Source organism: Eurypyga helias, unplaced genomic scaffold (assembly GCF_000690775.1).
Source record: "Eurypyga helias isolate BGI_N326 unplaced genomic scaffold, ASM69077v1 scaffold9801, whole genome shotgun sequence".
Lineage (NCBI taxonomy): Eukaryota > Metazoa > Chordata > Aves > Eurypygiformes > Eurypygidae > Eurypyga > Eurypyga helias.
This window is the reverse complement of record NW_010231513.1, coordinates 39,207-54,113: the sequence shown is the minus strand read 5'-3', so window position 1 is coordinate 54,113 and position 14,907 is coordinate 39,207. Positions and strand designations below refer to the sequence as shown.

The window sequence follows — 14,907 nt, the reverse complement described above, 5'->3', positions numbered from 1 at the left end:
ACCTGTACCCTGCTTCCACATCCTGGACACTTCCTTTTGTGTTTGAGCTCTGTCAGTTCTGGGTTCAGCTGAGTTGGCCTCCTCCCGTGCTTGCATGTTTGCTAGCACATCAGGATTGTTCTGGATTGAGATTATCCTTTAAGATTGGCCACATGTCCTTGGTTGAATGCTTCAAAAAGGCAGGTTCCAAGGGATTTTGCCTACCAGAGCTCCGAGCAAGCTGGAGTTTCTTATGAACTCCAGGGTTCTTAAATTTGCTGCGTCCCTCTTCTCTCCCCTCAGGATCTTTAGCTTCACCACCTCACAGCTGATAGAGCCAAGTTTCTTTGACTATTAAACCTGGAGAATCCTTCCTTGTTTGAGAGTTGTGCTACCAAGAGCATCTTCTCTAGCTTAATTGGTCCAGAACCTGCGTTGAAGTTTTGGTCAAGAAATTTGCTGGGTTGTTTATGTCCTGCCTTATCACCCTCTGTCAAGGGTTGGGGGGGTAAAGTGTCCTTAGTGAGAACCAGGGCTTGACTCCTGCCACATGTTTAAGTACAGTTCTCACTCCAGGACTTTTAAATATCTCTTAGTTTAAAAAATATCTCTCTTATGATTTAGGATGTCTGAGATGACTCAAGATTGGAAAATCATACCAGGAAAATATTGTTGCCTGCCTGTTTTTACCCTGTTCCTTGGATAAGCACCATTGCCAACAGTCAGAGAAAGGAAGCATAGGCAGACATGCCTTTTGCTTTGGCTGACCGTTGGCATTCATATTTAATGATCAGCAGAGTATTAGCAGTGCATATGAACTCTTATCTGCTGTATTTTTTTTGAATATAACTGAGATTCAACTTTGAGTCATTTCTTTGTACTTGAATGGTGACTTGAGTTAGACCTTACTGGCTCATGTTGTAGTTTTGCATCTGTTCCAAATGGTTTCAGGCTTAAAAGGCAGCTGACCTCACTCTGCCTAAATTATGGGGTGAGATTAAAACCCAGTGTGTACAGCTTTCATTCTTACCATTCTCCTTGAGTCTGCAAATCGCCAAAAGCAGTAATTGCTGTAGCAGAAAAGGGGAAGAAAAGAGTAAAGGGTAGTAGAATGTTTTTATAAATGGAATAGTTTTGATTTATTTTCAGGTTTTCTGTTGGCATGCGAAGCAAATCTGGTATTTTGTAGACTCTGTGCAGTTCTGTTCTTAGAAAAGGTATATGTTAAAATGTTCTTTTGATTGCCCAGTACCTCAGAAGTTTAGAAAATGATTGATAATGTACTTCTGGCTAATTGCAGCCTAAATTGTCTGATAAAACATTTTTTTTCCATAGTTTTTTTTAATCACTAGTGTCTTCCCTATTCAGCAAATTTAGAACCCATCCCTAATTATTCTTACAGTTGTTTGTCACGGGTGCTGCTAAGAAAATTTCTGCATTGCCAATGAAATAACTTGATTTCAAGAGATAAGTTGTAACCCCCTTTAGTGTCTAATCCTTGAGAAACTGACTACAGTAACAACAATTTGTTAAGAATTGGAAAAAAACACAGGACAAAGAGCTGCTGGAGATTTTTTGTTTTGTTTGGGTTTTTTTAAGCTAATAGCAAAGCTGGGAAAGAAAAAAGAAATGGGATATTATTTAAATAAGCATAATCTAAAGGCTAATATTCATAGGCTTCCTGGGAGATAGAAACTCTTAGCAAATTATGGCATCCAAGTTAGGTTCCTGCTCTGAATAATCTAATCCCCTGGAGAAAAATGTCTCCATTTGATTTAGTTAAGATAATTTCTACATGTAGATATACAAGTTAGGTGTCTCTTAATGTTTTGCTTCTCATTTTTCCAAGTCTAGAGGTTTGGGGTGTTTTTGTTAATTATTCCACAAGATGATTAATATGCAAGTAGAATTACAGGCACTGTTGAGGTCCCTTTATACTCTTCATGGATAAGTTTATCTCACAAATGGTACCAGTGTCTTGGCAGATGCGAGTTTACTTTGGTTTGGGGGGTTGTTTGTTTTGGTGGTGTTTTGGGTTGGTTGTTTTTTCCTTTCTTCTGTAGCTTGACCTAGCCAGTGGAGTAACTTGAAGTACTGGGACTGACAGCGATGACAGTTCAGATTAGTAAGGGTGCTTTACATAAACGTGCTGTGTGAAAGGTTGATTGTAACCCCTGAAGTTTGCTGTGTAATTTCCCATAAGTTAACTGTGAGGTCTATATTCTCTTTTGCTTTGAGTTTCAAAGCAATCGTCAGTGAAATCTCTTTTGAGTGAGATAACATTTGAATTTAGTGCTCCATGGTTTGCAGTATCATACCACTTGTTCCTTTTCCAAGTCACAGAAGTTATTAGTTTTTTCTTGTTACAGTTGTAACCTTGCTTTTATTCCTGACCAAAATAATACTCCTGTATATTCCATTAAGGACGTGCTCTATCCTAATACTGCATTTCTTTGAAAAGGCATATGATTAGATTGTGATGGAAATACGGCTTTGCTTTTTGCATGTGGCATAACTAGCACTGCACTGACTATCCAAATGTTTGGAATTACTGTCAGCATCTCACATGTTTCTACATAACCTGCAAGATGAAAAGATCTGTAGGCTGATTATTCCCTATCATGATATTCTAACACTTTTTCGGTGATGGTTTGGTTTGGTTTTTAACCCTGTAAATACCAAGATCGCAAGTCCTTCTCTCCATGCTTGTATCTTGTCTTAGCTATTTTACTAAAATGAGTTCTGGTGATATTCCAAGACATGTAAGAACATTAAGAATGTCTTTCAGGAATCAGATGAAGTTCAAAGTATTTTTCTCATATTCTAAAGGGTAATGAAAGCAGTCTCAGAAGAGGGAACATCTGTCTGGAATGACCTGGGGTTAGAATAGCTCTTTGGACTTTGGAACTGGGAAAAGATGCCTAAATTAGCAACTGCCTTGGATTTAGGATGGAAACAAGTGATTTCAATAGATAATTTAAATGTGGCTCATAAAGTTTATATAAAATAGTTTGTATAATTTGAATTGATCTTATTTCTTGTCTGTGGAAATGAAAGGAAATCTGTGCTCTCTAGAAAGTATAATTTCAGTAGGTGTATTTAAGCCTTTAAACATGAATCAGTATACTAAGTATTTAAATATTGTGATTTTATTTTTCATTTAGGTTGAAGATTGTAAAAATTTCTTTTAAGTGCAAGCAGTTTTTTATCCAACTTAGGAAAGAATTGGTGAGTACTGTCTTGAATTCCATCTCAAAAAATGAGAACAGTGAAATTTCTCCATACTGCATGTCTGCATTATACTGACCGATATTATATTGATTCTTTCCTTTATCTGGAGTTAAAAGGCCAGTTTCACCAACATTCTAGCTATTTCAGTTCTCAAATGGACCTCTACAATGCTTTACAAGACTTTTTTCATTTGACTTTCCTTATATTTTAGATATATTTTATTTTTATATTTGTATGTAGGAAATGAAACTTGCTTGTATAAGATGAATGTTGAAAGGGTTGAAAGTAAATCAATATTAAATTTAAATTTCAGAAGAAGCCAAATTAAGACTAAAGGTAATGCTTAATGCTGTTGCAGTTGTGTATGTGCTTGTAAGTAAATTTTTTTTATTAAAACATGCTGATTTGTATTACTAAGATTTAGTAATACAAGTTGGCTTTATTACTTGTATTTAAACAGAAGAGATAAGAATGTCTTTGCAGTTTTAAATTATCTGTGGTAATTTTTTTATGCCTACTTCTAAATTTGTTGGTGAAAAAGTTGAAGCTATTTGGGAGGAATGTGTATGTTTCATTGCTTGTGGTGTGTGTTTGCTACCCTGTGAAGCGCCACAGGACTGCTGCGCATTTAATTCAGCAAGAAATAGATTCTTCCACGCCTCCAAGAGATTAGTCTAAACCCATCGCAGACATATCACTGGGGAAAGATGGAGAAATTAATTAAAAATATGACTATGTGATTAACTCATCAGATCAGTTAAAAGGTTTTGTTCAGTTTGTATAGCTGAAAGGATTTGAAGACCTGAAATGCAGAGCTACTGACTAGATTAAAAAAATGTATTCTAGGCCAAATGCATCCCGAGTACTATAGAACTATTCCAGATTGAGACAATATGGTTAAACAAGAAAAATACAAGGAGGAAACACCACATCAGATCAGGCCAGTGTCTGGTGACTAGTACTTGTACTGCAAACAGGAGTCAAACTGTCCTATCTTAAAAGCAGATCCTTTAAAAACAGGCTCAGGAGTTAGCAGTTTCCTCAAATGGAACTGCCTGACCACGTGCAGACAGTTGGTTATGTGTTAGTTGGCAGGAGTTTCACCCGTGTGCTTGGAGCAGTGTGAGTACTTGTCGGTGTGGAAGTACGGTAACAGGAGTGAGAAGTTTTTGGGGTAATTATGTGTACAAAGAAACTAACTTCAGCTATTACATGAAATAAATGGAAGTATCTGCCCACGTGAGCAAACATCATGCAACAGAAGGAGAGAAAGGTGATGATATGAAAAGAAGGGGGGCAGAGGAATAATTAATTGTGGTGACACAGGTATTTCTTAATACCCTACAGGAGCTGTAGGCTAGTTCTCCCAGGCAGACTGACCTCTGACAGCCCAGGGTTTGAATTTTGTCTTGATACCAGTGTGTGTAACTTCCATTACCGTTGCAGGAATGTTGTGTTTAAATCTGAGTTGAGAATTGGGATTTTTATTTGAAATTCAGAAATTATGAACTGCAGTTGTTTTGTAAAACAGAACTTGAGGAATGCAGAGTTCAGAACCTTGAAGATTGAGGTACTTAAATATAAAATTTGATTGGGTGATGTACTTGAGTGTTTTTCTTACAGAGGAGGCCATGAAGATGCTCAGAGGGCTGGAGCCCCTCTGCTATGGGGACAGGCTGAGAGAGTTGGGCTTGTTCAGCCTGGAGAAGAGAAGGCTCTGGGGAGACCTTAGAGCACCTTCCAGTACCTGAAGGGGCTACAAGGAAGTTGAGGGGGGACTTTTTACAAGGGCCTGTAGTGGCAGGACAAGGGGTAACAGGTTTAAATTGAAAGTGGGGAGGTTTAGATTAGATATCAGGAAGAAGTTGTTCCCGGAGAGGGTGGTGAGGCACTGGAACAGGTTGCCCAGAGAAGCTGTGGATGCCCCATCCCTGGATGTCTTCAAGGCCAGGCTGGATGAGGCTTTGAGCAACCTGGTCTAGTGGAAAGTGTCCCTGCCCATGGCAGTGGGGGTGGAACTAGGTGACCTTTAAGGTCCCTTCCAACCCAAACCCTTCTATGATTCTATGCTTCTATGTTTTCTGCAGAAAAAAAATCTGCATAGAATTGAGGGTAATAGCTTTTTCACCTTGTGGTTTTCTGGGGTTTTTTTCTGCTGCTTTTTAATACTTTGCATATTGTTACTTGCACGAGAATGTAGTGTACCTAACTAATGTAATTTCTCTTCTGAGACATCATCTCCATGCCAACAAATTAAAGAGACTCATATGGTTTTTCTTTTAAACTCTATGCATTAGATGAAAACTGATGGCAAGAACTTCATTCATTCCAGGTCGTGAATATCTTAAGATCAAAGCTCAAATTTGGCTTCCAAAGAAGGCATACTTAAACTAATCTTTTTTAATCAAACCTAGTATTAAAATTCTTATTTCTAGAGTTACTTTCCCTGAGTATACTTGTAGGATAAGATTAATATCACGTATATTCAGCTTCAGTTAGGTTAAGAGAACTTATTTTATGTTTCATGAGAATTAGCTAACCAAAGCTAATCATTAGACTTTCTCTAGTAACAAGATACAGGCAAAGGTGAAACATCTTGCTTGAATAGGAAGTGTATTTAGGATGGATGAAGTTGCTCCCAGCTGTACATGTTTGCTTTTGCTTTCACTCCCATTAACAATAAAGGGAGCCTAAATGGCTCCTTTTAAGCAGCAGAAGCTAGGTGAAGTGACTCAGTGATTGCACTGAGTATGTAAAATATCTCTGGTCTAGTGCTTTGAGACTATTTTTAAAAGCTCAGATTTATGATATGGCAGTGAAAATAGATTCATGGTATGCTGATGATGTCTTTCAGAGTTGTGTGTAAATATACACCAATTGTTCAGCTGAGCATCCATATTTGTTTGGATGCAAAGCTGAGATGCTATCGGATACTAAATTAGTGGACTTGGGAGAGGAATTTTCCAGCAGGTTTTTTTTTCCAAATTGGGCTAAAGATGCTTTTAAGTAGTCTTATACAGACATTTTTCAAATACTGCTAATGAGTGTTGAGAGCTTTTAATTGCAACTGTCCTCAAAAGTGCAAGTGCCTTATCTTTTAATCACCTATTAAATTTTTTCCCTGACTTGGCATTGCTTAGAGGCATCAACATAAGTAAAGAATTATTTGCCTGCTGTTAATAGATTATATCTGTGTTTAAATAAATCACTTAAAGGAAGTCAAATGAAGCAGTTTAATGTCAAAGCCATATTCCAGTGTTAGCGTAATATAATCTTGAATGGAAGCTGGTTGTATATTCTGACAATTATGTAGCTGGAGCGCACATCCACTGGAGTAGCTTTTCTTTCCCTTGTTTCTTTGACTGGGGGCGGGGGGGGGGTGGAAGAAAGTTACATGTATGACTTCTTTATCCAACATTAGAAGCCCCCTGAACTGTAACTTCAGTGGCAGTTTTGTTTACTGTATTTTTGTTTATCCTGCCTGTTCCATCTGCTGCTTCCCTTACATGCTTTGAAGTTGTTTGGAATAGTTCACTTGTTTCATTTTTTTCGTTGTTTCCCTAAGCTTCTCTGGTTTTAGTTAGTTGCACCCTTGGCTGCTGTAATGTCAGTAGTCAGTATCGAACTCTTGATGCTGTCCAGCATACTTGAGTGGTCTTGATTCTTTGACAGCCAAATAAGCTGTTCAGCCTGTTCTGCTCTTGTAGAGCCCAGATGTCCACTGAAAAATTACTTGAGTCTGTAACAAAACAGTAGCATAGGTTTTGTCCATGACCAAGAGCTGACTTCGTTGTGGCCAAAAGCATTTGGTATTTTGGTTTGTGGGTTTAGTGGGTTTTTTTGTTTGTTTTAATTATACATTATTTATCTGAAGTTTGTGCTTTGAATTTTTTCTTCTTACAGGCTTTTAGGAAGATCTTGGGCTAGAATCACAAGGTGATACTTGGACTTATCTGCCCAAGTATACACTTAAGTAACACCGGCATTCATTAGATGCCTAGTTGATTGTTGCCTAATCCTATCAAAGTTTCTGCTGGTGAGGAGCAGATACTGTTGGCACCATCTGTGTTCTGTTTAAGCTTTCAAAGGACTTTTGTCCACTGTTCGTGGGATATGTCGAGTCTCTGGAACATCTGCTGCTTATGAAGTGCTGGTTGGTTTTGTGTCTCTCTGAGGTGGGGGTAGGGAATTTTTGCTTTGTCCTCAGATTTTTCTTTGTTAGGCCAAGTGAAAGAGACTCACTAGAGAGTAAGTTTCTCAACGCTGTTTCTATCCTGAGCAGCAGGAGTTCTGCTCTGAAATCCCTGTTTCTAATCAGGCAAAGGTGGGGTTGAATGTCCCCACCCAAGGTGGATGTTGAAGGGATGTGAGAGGGGCAGCAATATCCGTTCTGCTTTTTTGTTTGGTTTTTGTCCCCTTAATAAAAGGAACCACAGACATGACTTAGACTTGACTTTGTCCTATCTCTCCAGTGTTTCTTCTGGGATTTGGTAGTAGCCTGCCCCATGGTGTACCTGCGTGTGATTTGAATGAACTTACGTGGTGGTATTTGGCTTACCTCTAGTTTCATGCCTGGGCCCTGAGCCTCATCAGCTGTGCTGCACTCCAGCTGCCTCACTCTTCTCCCCCTCCATAGCAAGCAGACTGTTTTCCTCTGTAATGGGAACCGTGGACACAGTTAGCAAGATGGCCAGAGCGAATCCAACTGTGACCCCCTGAGGTAGTTGTCTAACACTGTCTCAACAGACATAAACCCCTGAAATAGCTGTATGTTGCTGTCATACCATAGAGCATTCATCTTCCTGGAGCCCTGTGCTGTGAACACATGGTCATAGGCTGCAGTGTAACCATCCTGTTATTTTAGGTGCTTTTGGCTGAAGTACCATGAACATTAGTTGCCTTGGGCTCTTACACTGAGCCCATGTTGATTCAAGCCTACTGTTTTCTGCGAAAACAGGGGCAATCTTAATCTAAGTCCAGCTACCAGACAGCAGTGAAACCAGCGTTTGCACCCCAGAATCATCAGCAAAGATGAATTTCACGTGCTCAACATAGTGTTTGGGTATTACAGAACCTGCAAGCGTGAATAGGAGAAGGATGGGTGCGCGTAGGAGCCAATCTTATACTCCTCTTTACCTTAGAGATTGATTCTTAGCTGTAATTGAGATGAAGGGTAGGGTTTGAGAATCTGTTCTCTCTGCACTGCAATGAAAGCCTTAAAAGCTATGAATAGAACTATTGTTAAGGTACCTTTAAAGCTCTAACACACCAAGTTCCTGTGAAAGTGCTGTTTCGCATTACAATTAAGCTGATGTAGCTGCAGCTCCTTCTCATCATGCGATAGCAGCTCCTTCATGCTTCATGCCTGATCTAGTGATCAGATGGTGACATGAGAATCAGATCAGCTTGTTCTCTGGAATACAAACTAAGGGAAACAGCAGGATTTTTTTTTTTTCTTTTACCCAATACATAATTATAATGCTTTGAGTGACATGAAAATGCATAATCATCAGCTCATATAACTTGTCAAATTCACTTTTCCAACATTGCAAAAGGCTCACAGGGGATTAAAATTTGCTGCATCATGACAACTTTTTGTTGGAATCTAAAATGTTGGCTGATTTGTCCTTTACTGGATCCAGATTAGGCAGTGCCTAATTCTACATAGTCACTCTGTTGCAGAAGAGTAATGTATTGTTTATGTTATTGTACATTTACATTGCGATAAAGCCTTTTTGAACTGAATAGGTAATGAACTTAATTTCTGTTACCTTGTTTGGGACTTAAGTACTTCAGTTAATATGTCTAGAAAATGCAGGGAAAAGTTGGCAATACTTGGAAATTAAGAAAAGAGGTATGTTTGTAAATTGAAGTAAAATATCAGGTTTTAGTTTCTTGCATATAATTTATTGAATTTTGTTAATAGATACTCAGAATTTGCTGCTTACTTTTTAAATCCATTCTATCTTTACCCTAAATTCATCATGTAGCTGAAAATACAGTGTTGTTCTTAGCCATGAGTCATGACGACTTCCCAGATACAGCACTGGGAGAAGAGTTTCTATCCTGGTATCTCAGCAGATCTAAAGATGATCTGGCCAGCAAAAGCTTAACTTGGAAAAGGAGTTTACTGCTAAGTGAAAACAGTTAAGGTGTGCTACATGTTGTGGAGGATTGAGTACTGTGAAGAGAAAGCAGGGTGCTGATGATTTCTGACTTACAAAGGTTGTAATCAAGCTCCCTCAACAGGCAGAATAGCTTAGCTTGCTTTGCAATTTCACTTCTTTCCTTTAAAAGGAACCTAATTAATCATTTAGAAGTAGGCACATCAGTTGCTCTTGAGATCAATACTTGTTCCCAATCCCTAATTGACACCTGTGCATGACAGTGCCTCATCTTAACTGTAGAAGTATTGAAACAGGGAGGCATGTTGCCTTTGAGTTCTCAAATGACAGCAGTTTTATATAGGTTGGGTCGTACCTTTTGGGACCATTTCTTCCCATCTAGACTTGTCTCAGTATCACTGAACAGACCGTTAACTTTTTAGCAGGCTCATTTTTGGGAAAAAAAGAAAAAAAAAAAGAAGAATTCCGTTAAAGAAAACTTAGTGGTGTTTTAAAAGTGTTGATAATACATAAAGTTAATATAAAATTAGAGAACCACTTCAAAAATCATAATTAAAAAAAAAAAACCAAACAACAAAACGAAGCTGACAATATTTATCTTAATTTCAAAAGTACCTGGGATTATTAATTTTTATCTGAAAGACTTTTTTTTCTCTCTCAGCATGAATCTAGAGAAACGTTACTGGGATTCAATATGGTGAATTACCGAGCATGTAAGAACTTGTGGAAAGCTTGTGTTGAACATCACACGTTCTTCCGTTTGGACAGACCACTTCCCCCTCAGAAGAACTTTTTTGCACATTATTTCACTTTGGGTTCCAAGTTCCGGTACTGGTAAGTGCTGATTTGAAATATATGGAAAAGAACATAAGAGAACAGACAACTCCTCAATAAACATAGGGTATTGTTTAGAATCTGTATTAAAAGGTGCCATATTTCAAGCAACTTTCACATCCTGCGACTGTTCCCCTCCCCTGCTGACTTAAATTTCAAATGGTGTAATTGGAAATTGTAATTGAAAATCAGTAATTTTCTAAGATATCTTGGAAGTAGAATTACTCTATTACTAGTGGTCGTTATGGAGCTAGTACTCTGAGATTGTCTCACAGGCTGTATTTCTTCGCCTGCTCACCTGCTGGGTTACGTTTATCTTAAAAATGTTGTCTTAGAACTTCAAAGTCTTTGGCTTGATGTTTTTGAAAACTGGTGGATCTCAGATCTTGTGTGCAGCAACAGCAACAAAACAGACCTAAATAAAGATCAAACAGAAATCAATGAAAAGAAGCTTGTACAAATAAAGCCCACTTAAGCTAGATGCATACAAATAGGCAACTAGGTGAAGACAAGACAAACATGATGTACACCAAAACCGCAAGTTTACAAAATAAGGATGAAGTCTAACTTGTAAGGACGAACTTGACATTATAAGCAAAAAGCTTCGAGATGCAAAGAATGACTGTGAAATAACTGTGATCCCCAAGTATAATTTCTGTTCTCATGATGGGGTGGGCGGTGTTGGTTTTTAAAGTGTTTTAAGCTTTTTATTGAAAAAAAAAAGTTAAGTAACCACTGAGTCTCTCCAAGTAATGCAGAACCCCAATGGTTTAAATCGTGCCTGAAGTAGAGAATAATGGAGCTACTACTAAGTCATCTGTCTAGAATGGCAGCAGCGTCTGTGACATATAAAGGGAGCTGATGAAAAGATGGAAAACACAATAACAGACTATTTCTGTTACGCTTATGAATTACATAAATGTGTAAAGAGCCAAGTAATTCAGTGGCTAAATGCTTATGCCATTTGACCAGCATTCACAGTGTTCTGTGATCCTGAACAGTGTTTGCAACTTGGCACAGTGTTGTAGTGAATTGCAGGGAGCTTTCTCATTTCTGCACAGATTTAGAATTTGAATCATTGTAGTTGCTATTGCAGAATAGCTCTTTGATAATGACATTCAACTTCCGTTAATGTCAGACAAAAAGGGAAACTGCATGAAAGTGAAGGAGGTCATTAAAGTTCATGAAGCAGCCAAAAGGCTAGAATTTGTGCAGGTAGTCTGAGAAACTGTTTAGAGGCAGCATAACAGTAGTAACACAGCACTCAAGGAGAGGTTAAGGGCACTGGGCTTGTTTTAATCTGGTGAGGAGGAAGCTAAGGGGGAAATTAGTAGCAAGCCTAAAGCTACTTCCATGGCAGCTTCAGAAATGAGGGGGCCAGACTTGTGCTGTTAGTGGCAGGTGATAGTACAAGGGTCAGCAGCCACAAATTTTGCCAAAACACTAAGAGTTTTGCCACATATTAGCAACTCTTTTAACCAGATGATAAACAAGTATGTCTGTTCTTCACAATGAAGGAAAGTTACCACTGAAGTGATAGAGGGTTTTGTAGTAAAAGCTGAATCTGACTGTAGAAAGTTTTGGTGGTGTGTCGCAATGATGGGTGGTGACTAGGCAGTAAAATGGTGACTCGAGTGCTGTGGCCAAAAATGCGAAGTAATCTACACAGGGAGAGAAAAAAGCACAATCACCAATTATATGTAAGCTATTATTGTCACAGAACTAACTACAAAGCTCCAAGACAACCTTGAATCAAGTATTACCTGCAGTTAGAGAAGGGCATGTACAGCGTTAGAGTTATTGGAAAGGAATTAAAGAAAATATAAACAGCTTACTGCTTGTCAGAGTTAAAATATCACTCCAGGAAGTTAGCAGGCAGAAGGATTGGAAAGAGATCTCTTAGAACTGCAGCATGGCAGAAGTTGGATACTTGTCTAGTCCAGTGCCCTGTTCAAACAAGGGCCCCTGTAGCTGGTTGCCTAGGACTGTGTTCAGCCCGGTTCTCACTGCCTTTAAGGACTCCGCACTGCCTCTGAGCACCCTGATCCAGTGTCTGACCACCTTCACAGTAAAAAACTTTTTTGGTTTTGTGGTGGGTTTCAGTTGTTGTTATTTTTCTCTCCTCTGTTTCAGAAAATATCTCATACTTCAATTTTTGCCAGTTGCCTCTTGTCCTGTCTCTGGGCTCCCTTGAGAAGAATCAGGCTGTGTGGTTTTGATTTCCATCTTGGGGCATTTATACGTGCTCATTTGATCCCCCTGAGCCTTCTCGAGGCTGAACAGTCCCAGCTCTCTCAGCTTCTCCTCATATGTCAGATGCTCCAGACCCTTAAATGGCTTTGTGGCCCCTTGTTTGGCTTTGTGGACCTTAGAACTCGACGCAGCACTGCAGATGTGTCCTCACCAGTGTTGAGTAAACACGCCTCCTAGCCATTTGGCCCTCAGCCTGTGTAAGGTGTTATTCCTCCCCAGGTGCGGGTCTTTCCCTTCACTGAACTTCATGAGATTCCAGCTGACCTATTTCTCCAGTGGTTCTGTAATATAAATATGAAAATAGCTAATTATTCTTTGATTTCATAATGTAAATGTCCCCATAAGGTACAGAAAAGAGTAGAGTTTTAGGTAGCAATATCCCCTTAGGACATGAATACTCTGTGCCTTGGTATGAAGTTATAAATGAGGAATTGGCTGCAAGAGGGAGTTTGGCTGGTGTCTTCCCAGCAATTCTTACCTTCTCATAGACAGTCCAAACCAAAATTACTTTTTAAACAGAAATTATCAAATACTGTAAAGGATCTTTGATTTGACACAAGGCATCTGGTCTCTTATGGAAAGTCAGCGAATTCCGAGTTCTAATCTTGGCTTGGAGAAGTTGTGTAGAAGAACACAATCCTGATGAGCTTATCTAATTTCTTCATGATATTTTGCTGAACTAAGTAGCAACTAAATTAATAGCAATTCTGGGAATAGTTTAGGAGGAGTACGGCGGAGATGCTGTAACTTTGAATTATGGTTATGACAGGAAAGATACACAGTGTTAAGTACTATTCAGAGATCCAAACAGAACTGCTTTACTGCTTTGGATAAGAAGAGAAAGCTTTATGTTATGCCTAAAATACAACTGGTCTCGAATAGACTCGAGAGCAGACCCACGCTAACCCTAATGCCCTCTGAAGTGACACTGTACTGAAGGTAGCGCAATTACTTGAGCATGACCGAAAGTAGAATTTGGGGCTTTTTTGTTGAGATGGCTCAGTTTTAAGCAAAAAAATTGTTATCCTAAGTTTGTTGCATTTAGTGGTTTGGTTTCGTTTTGTTTTCCAGTGGGAGAACAGAGGTCCAGTCTGTGCAGTATGGTAAAGAAAGAGCCAACAAAGACAGGGTATTTGCAAGGTAAGCACTTTACATGGTACAGGATCGGTAAGTCTTCTCTTTGTGTCTTGGGAGATGTTACGGGATCATTGCTATCTGTTTGCAAAAATGTAAAATAAAGAGCAGCTGTTGTCAACTGTTGCTGGCGGCTTGACTTAACCACATTAAGGAGTTTAATTTTTATATGGGAGGGAGTCTGGGGCAGCCAGAAATGGGGTAGAATCTTACGATGTAAAAGTTACTAAAGGTGTTATGTAATATTTCCTCCTTTATATGTCTTCAAAATTTAGAATTGCTTTCCATCTGTGCAGTTTGTTACATGTACTAGCCCTCTTCATGCTGTCTTTATTGCAAAGAATGGTCTCTAATCCATTAAAATAGTGAGTTACTGGGTATGTTTCATCCCTGATAACAACCTACAACTTTCCTTTAGAATAAGAAACTGTGAATGTCTGACTTGGTGAAAACAGCTTTACTACTGTATCAATGAGGTATTTCACTATGAAAAAACTGGCTGGGAGCAAACTGCTTTGGAAGGTATTCTGTCACAGAGTAGTTGGCTGATCATAGAATCTCTTACTTAATTGTGTTTCAGACTCCTGAGACATTTAGTGATCACAAAAAAACAGTCAAGATACATATTTAGTTCTTCATTCATAAATTATGACACTGCATTCAAAAGTAAAACTGCTGCTGCATCTCTTTGGCAGTCTGCTCTGATTGTTAAGAGAAAGAATCCTTATGAGCAGGAAGCATGCTCCATGCTTTTTTTTTTTAATGCTTATACTTGTAAGTGAGATGGGGAACGTCTTTTATGACAGTTATCCCTTAAGGAACTCTGGAGTTCAAATTCATGCTCGCAGACTCTTAGTAACAATCCCAGCAACCTTTCCCAAGTACCTGCAAACACTATTTTTCAGAGCATTGGTCAATTCTGCCTTGATTTCCTGCCCACTCCTCCTCTGGCTGCTGTTTTCCCCCTTTGCAATATAATATTATATTTTAACTAAGCACACCATAGACACCCAGCTCTCCACATTAGAAGGGTTTGAGGGCAGAAGTTCTGTGAATTGTTTGTTCAAAAGGCAGATTTTTGTAAGACCAATTTCACCTGTGTGCAATAGAATTATTTTTTTTAGTCTGATTAATTTACTTTTGGAGATTTTTTGCTTGAGGCAGCTTTTTAGTACTCAGGTGACTCAGGTGACACTGACAACTGAATTTTATTTATTTAAATTGCAGTTACGAATCAGTTAAACTATTTTTATTGTTGCGGTCTGAGCGTGGCAATTCCCCACAATTAAGTAGGGTGGAGGAGAGCTGATACTTGGTTTTGAGGAGTATATTTATCGTTTTAGGAACTCTT

At 38.8% G+C, this 14,907-nt stretch overlaps 1 protein-coding gene across 1 annotated transcript in view; it reads left to right on the top strand.

Annotated features, from left to right (window-relative positions):
• The window catches only part of PTPN4 (protein tyrosine phosphatase, non-receptor type 4 (megakaryocyte)), a 79,142-nt gene that overhangs the window by 32,112 nt on the left and 32,123 nt on the right, over positions 1-14,907 (top strand). The window contains exons 11-13 of the mRNA XM_010161103.1: positions 3,144-3,207; positions 9,997-10,169; positions 13,494-13,562. Coding sequence (XP_010159405.1) covers positions 3,144-3,207; positions 9,997-10,169; positions 13,494-13,562 — 306 coding nt within the window. The remainder of the gene's footprint in view (positions 1-3,143; positions 3,208-9,996; positions 10,170-13,493; positions 13,563-14,907) is intronic.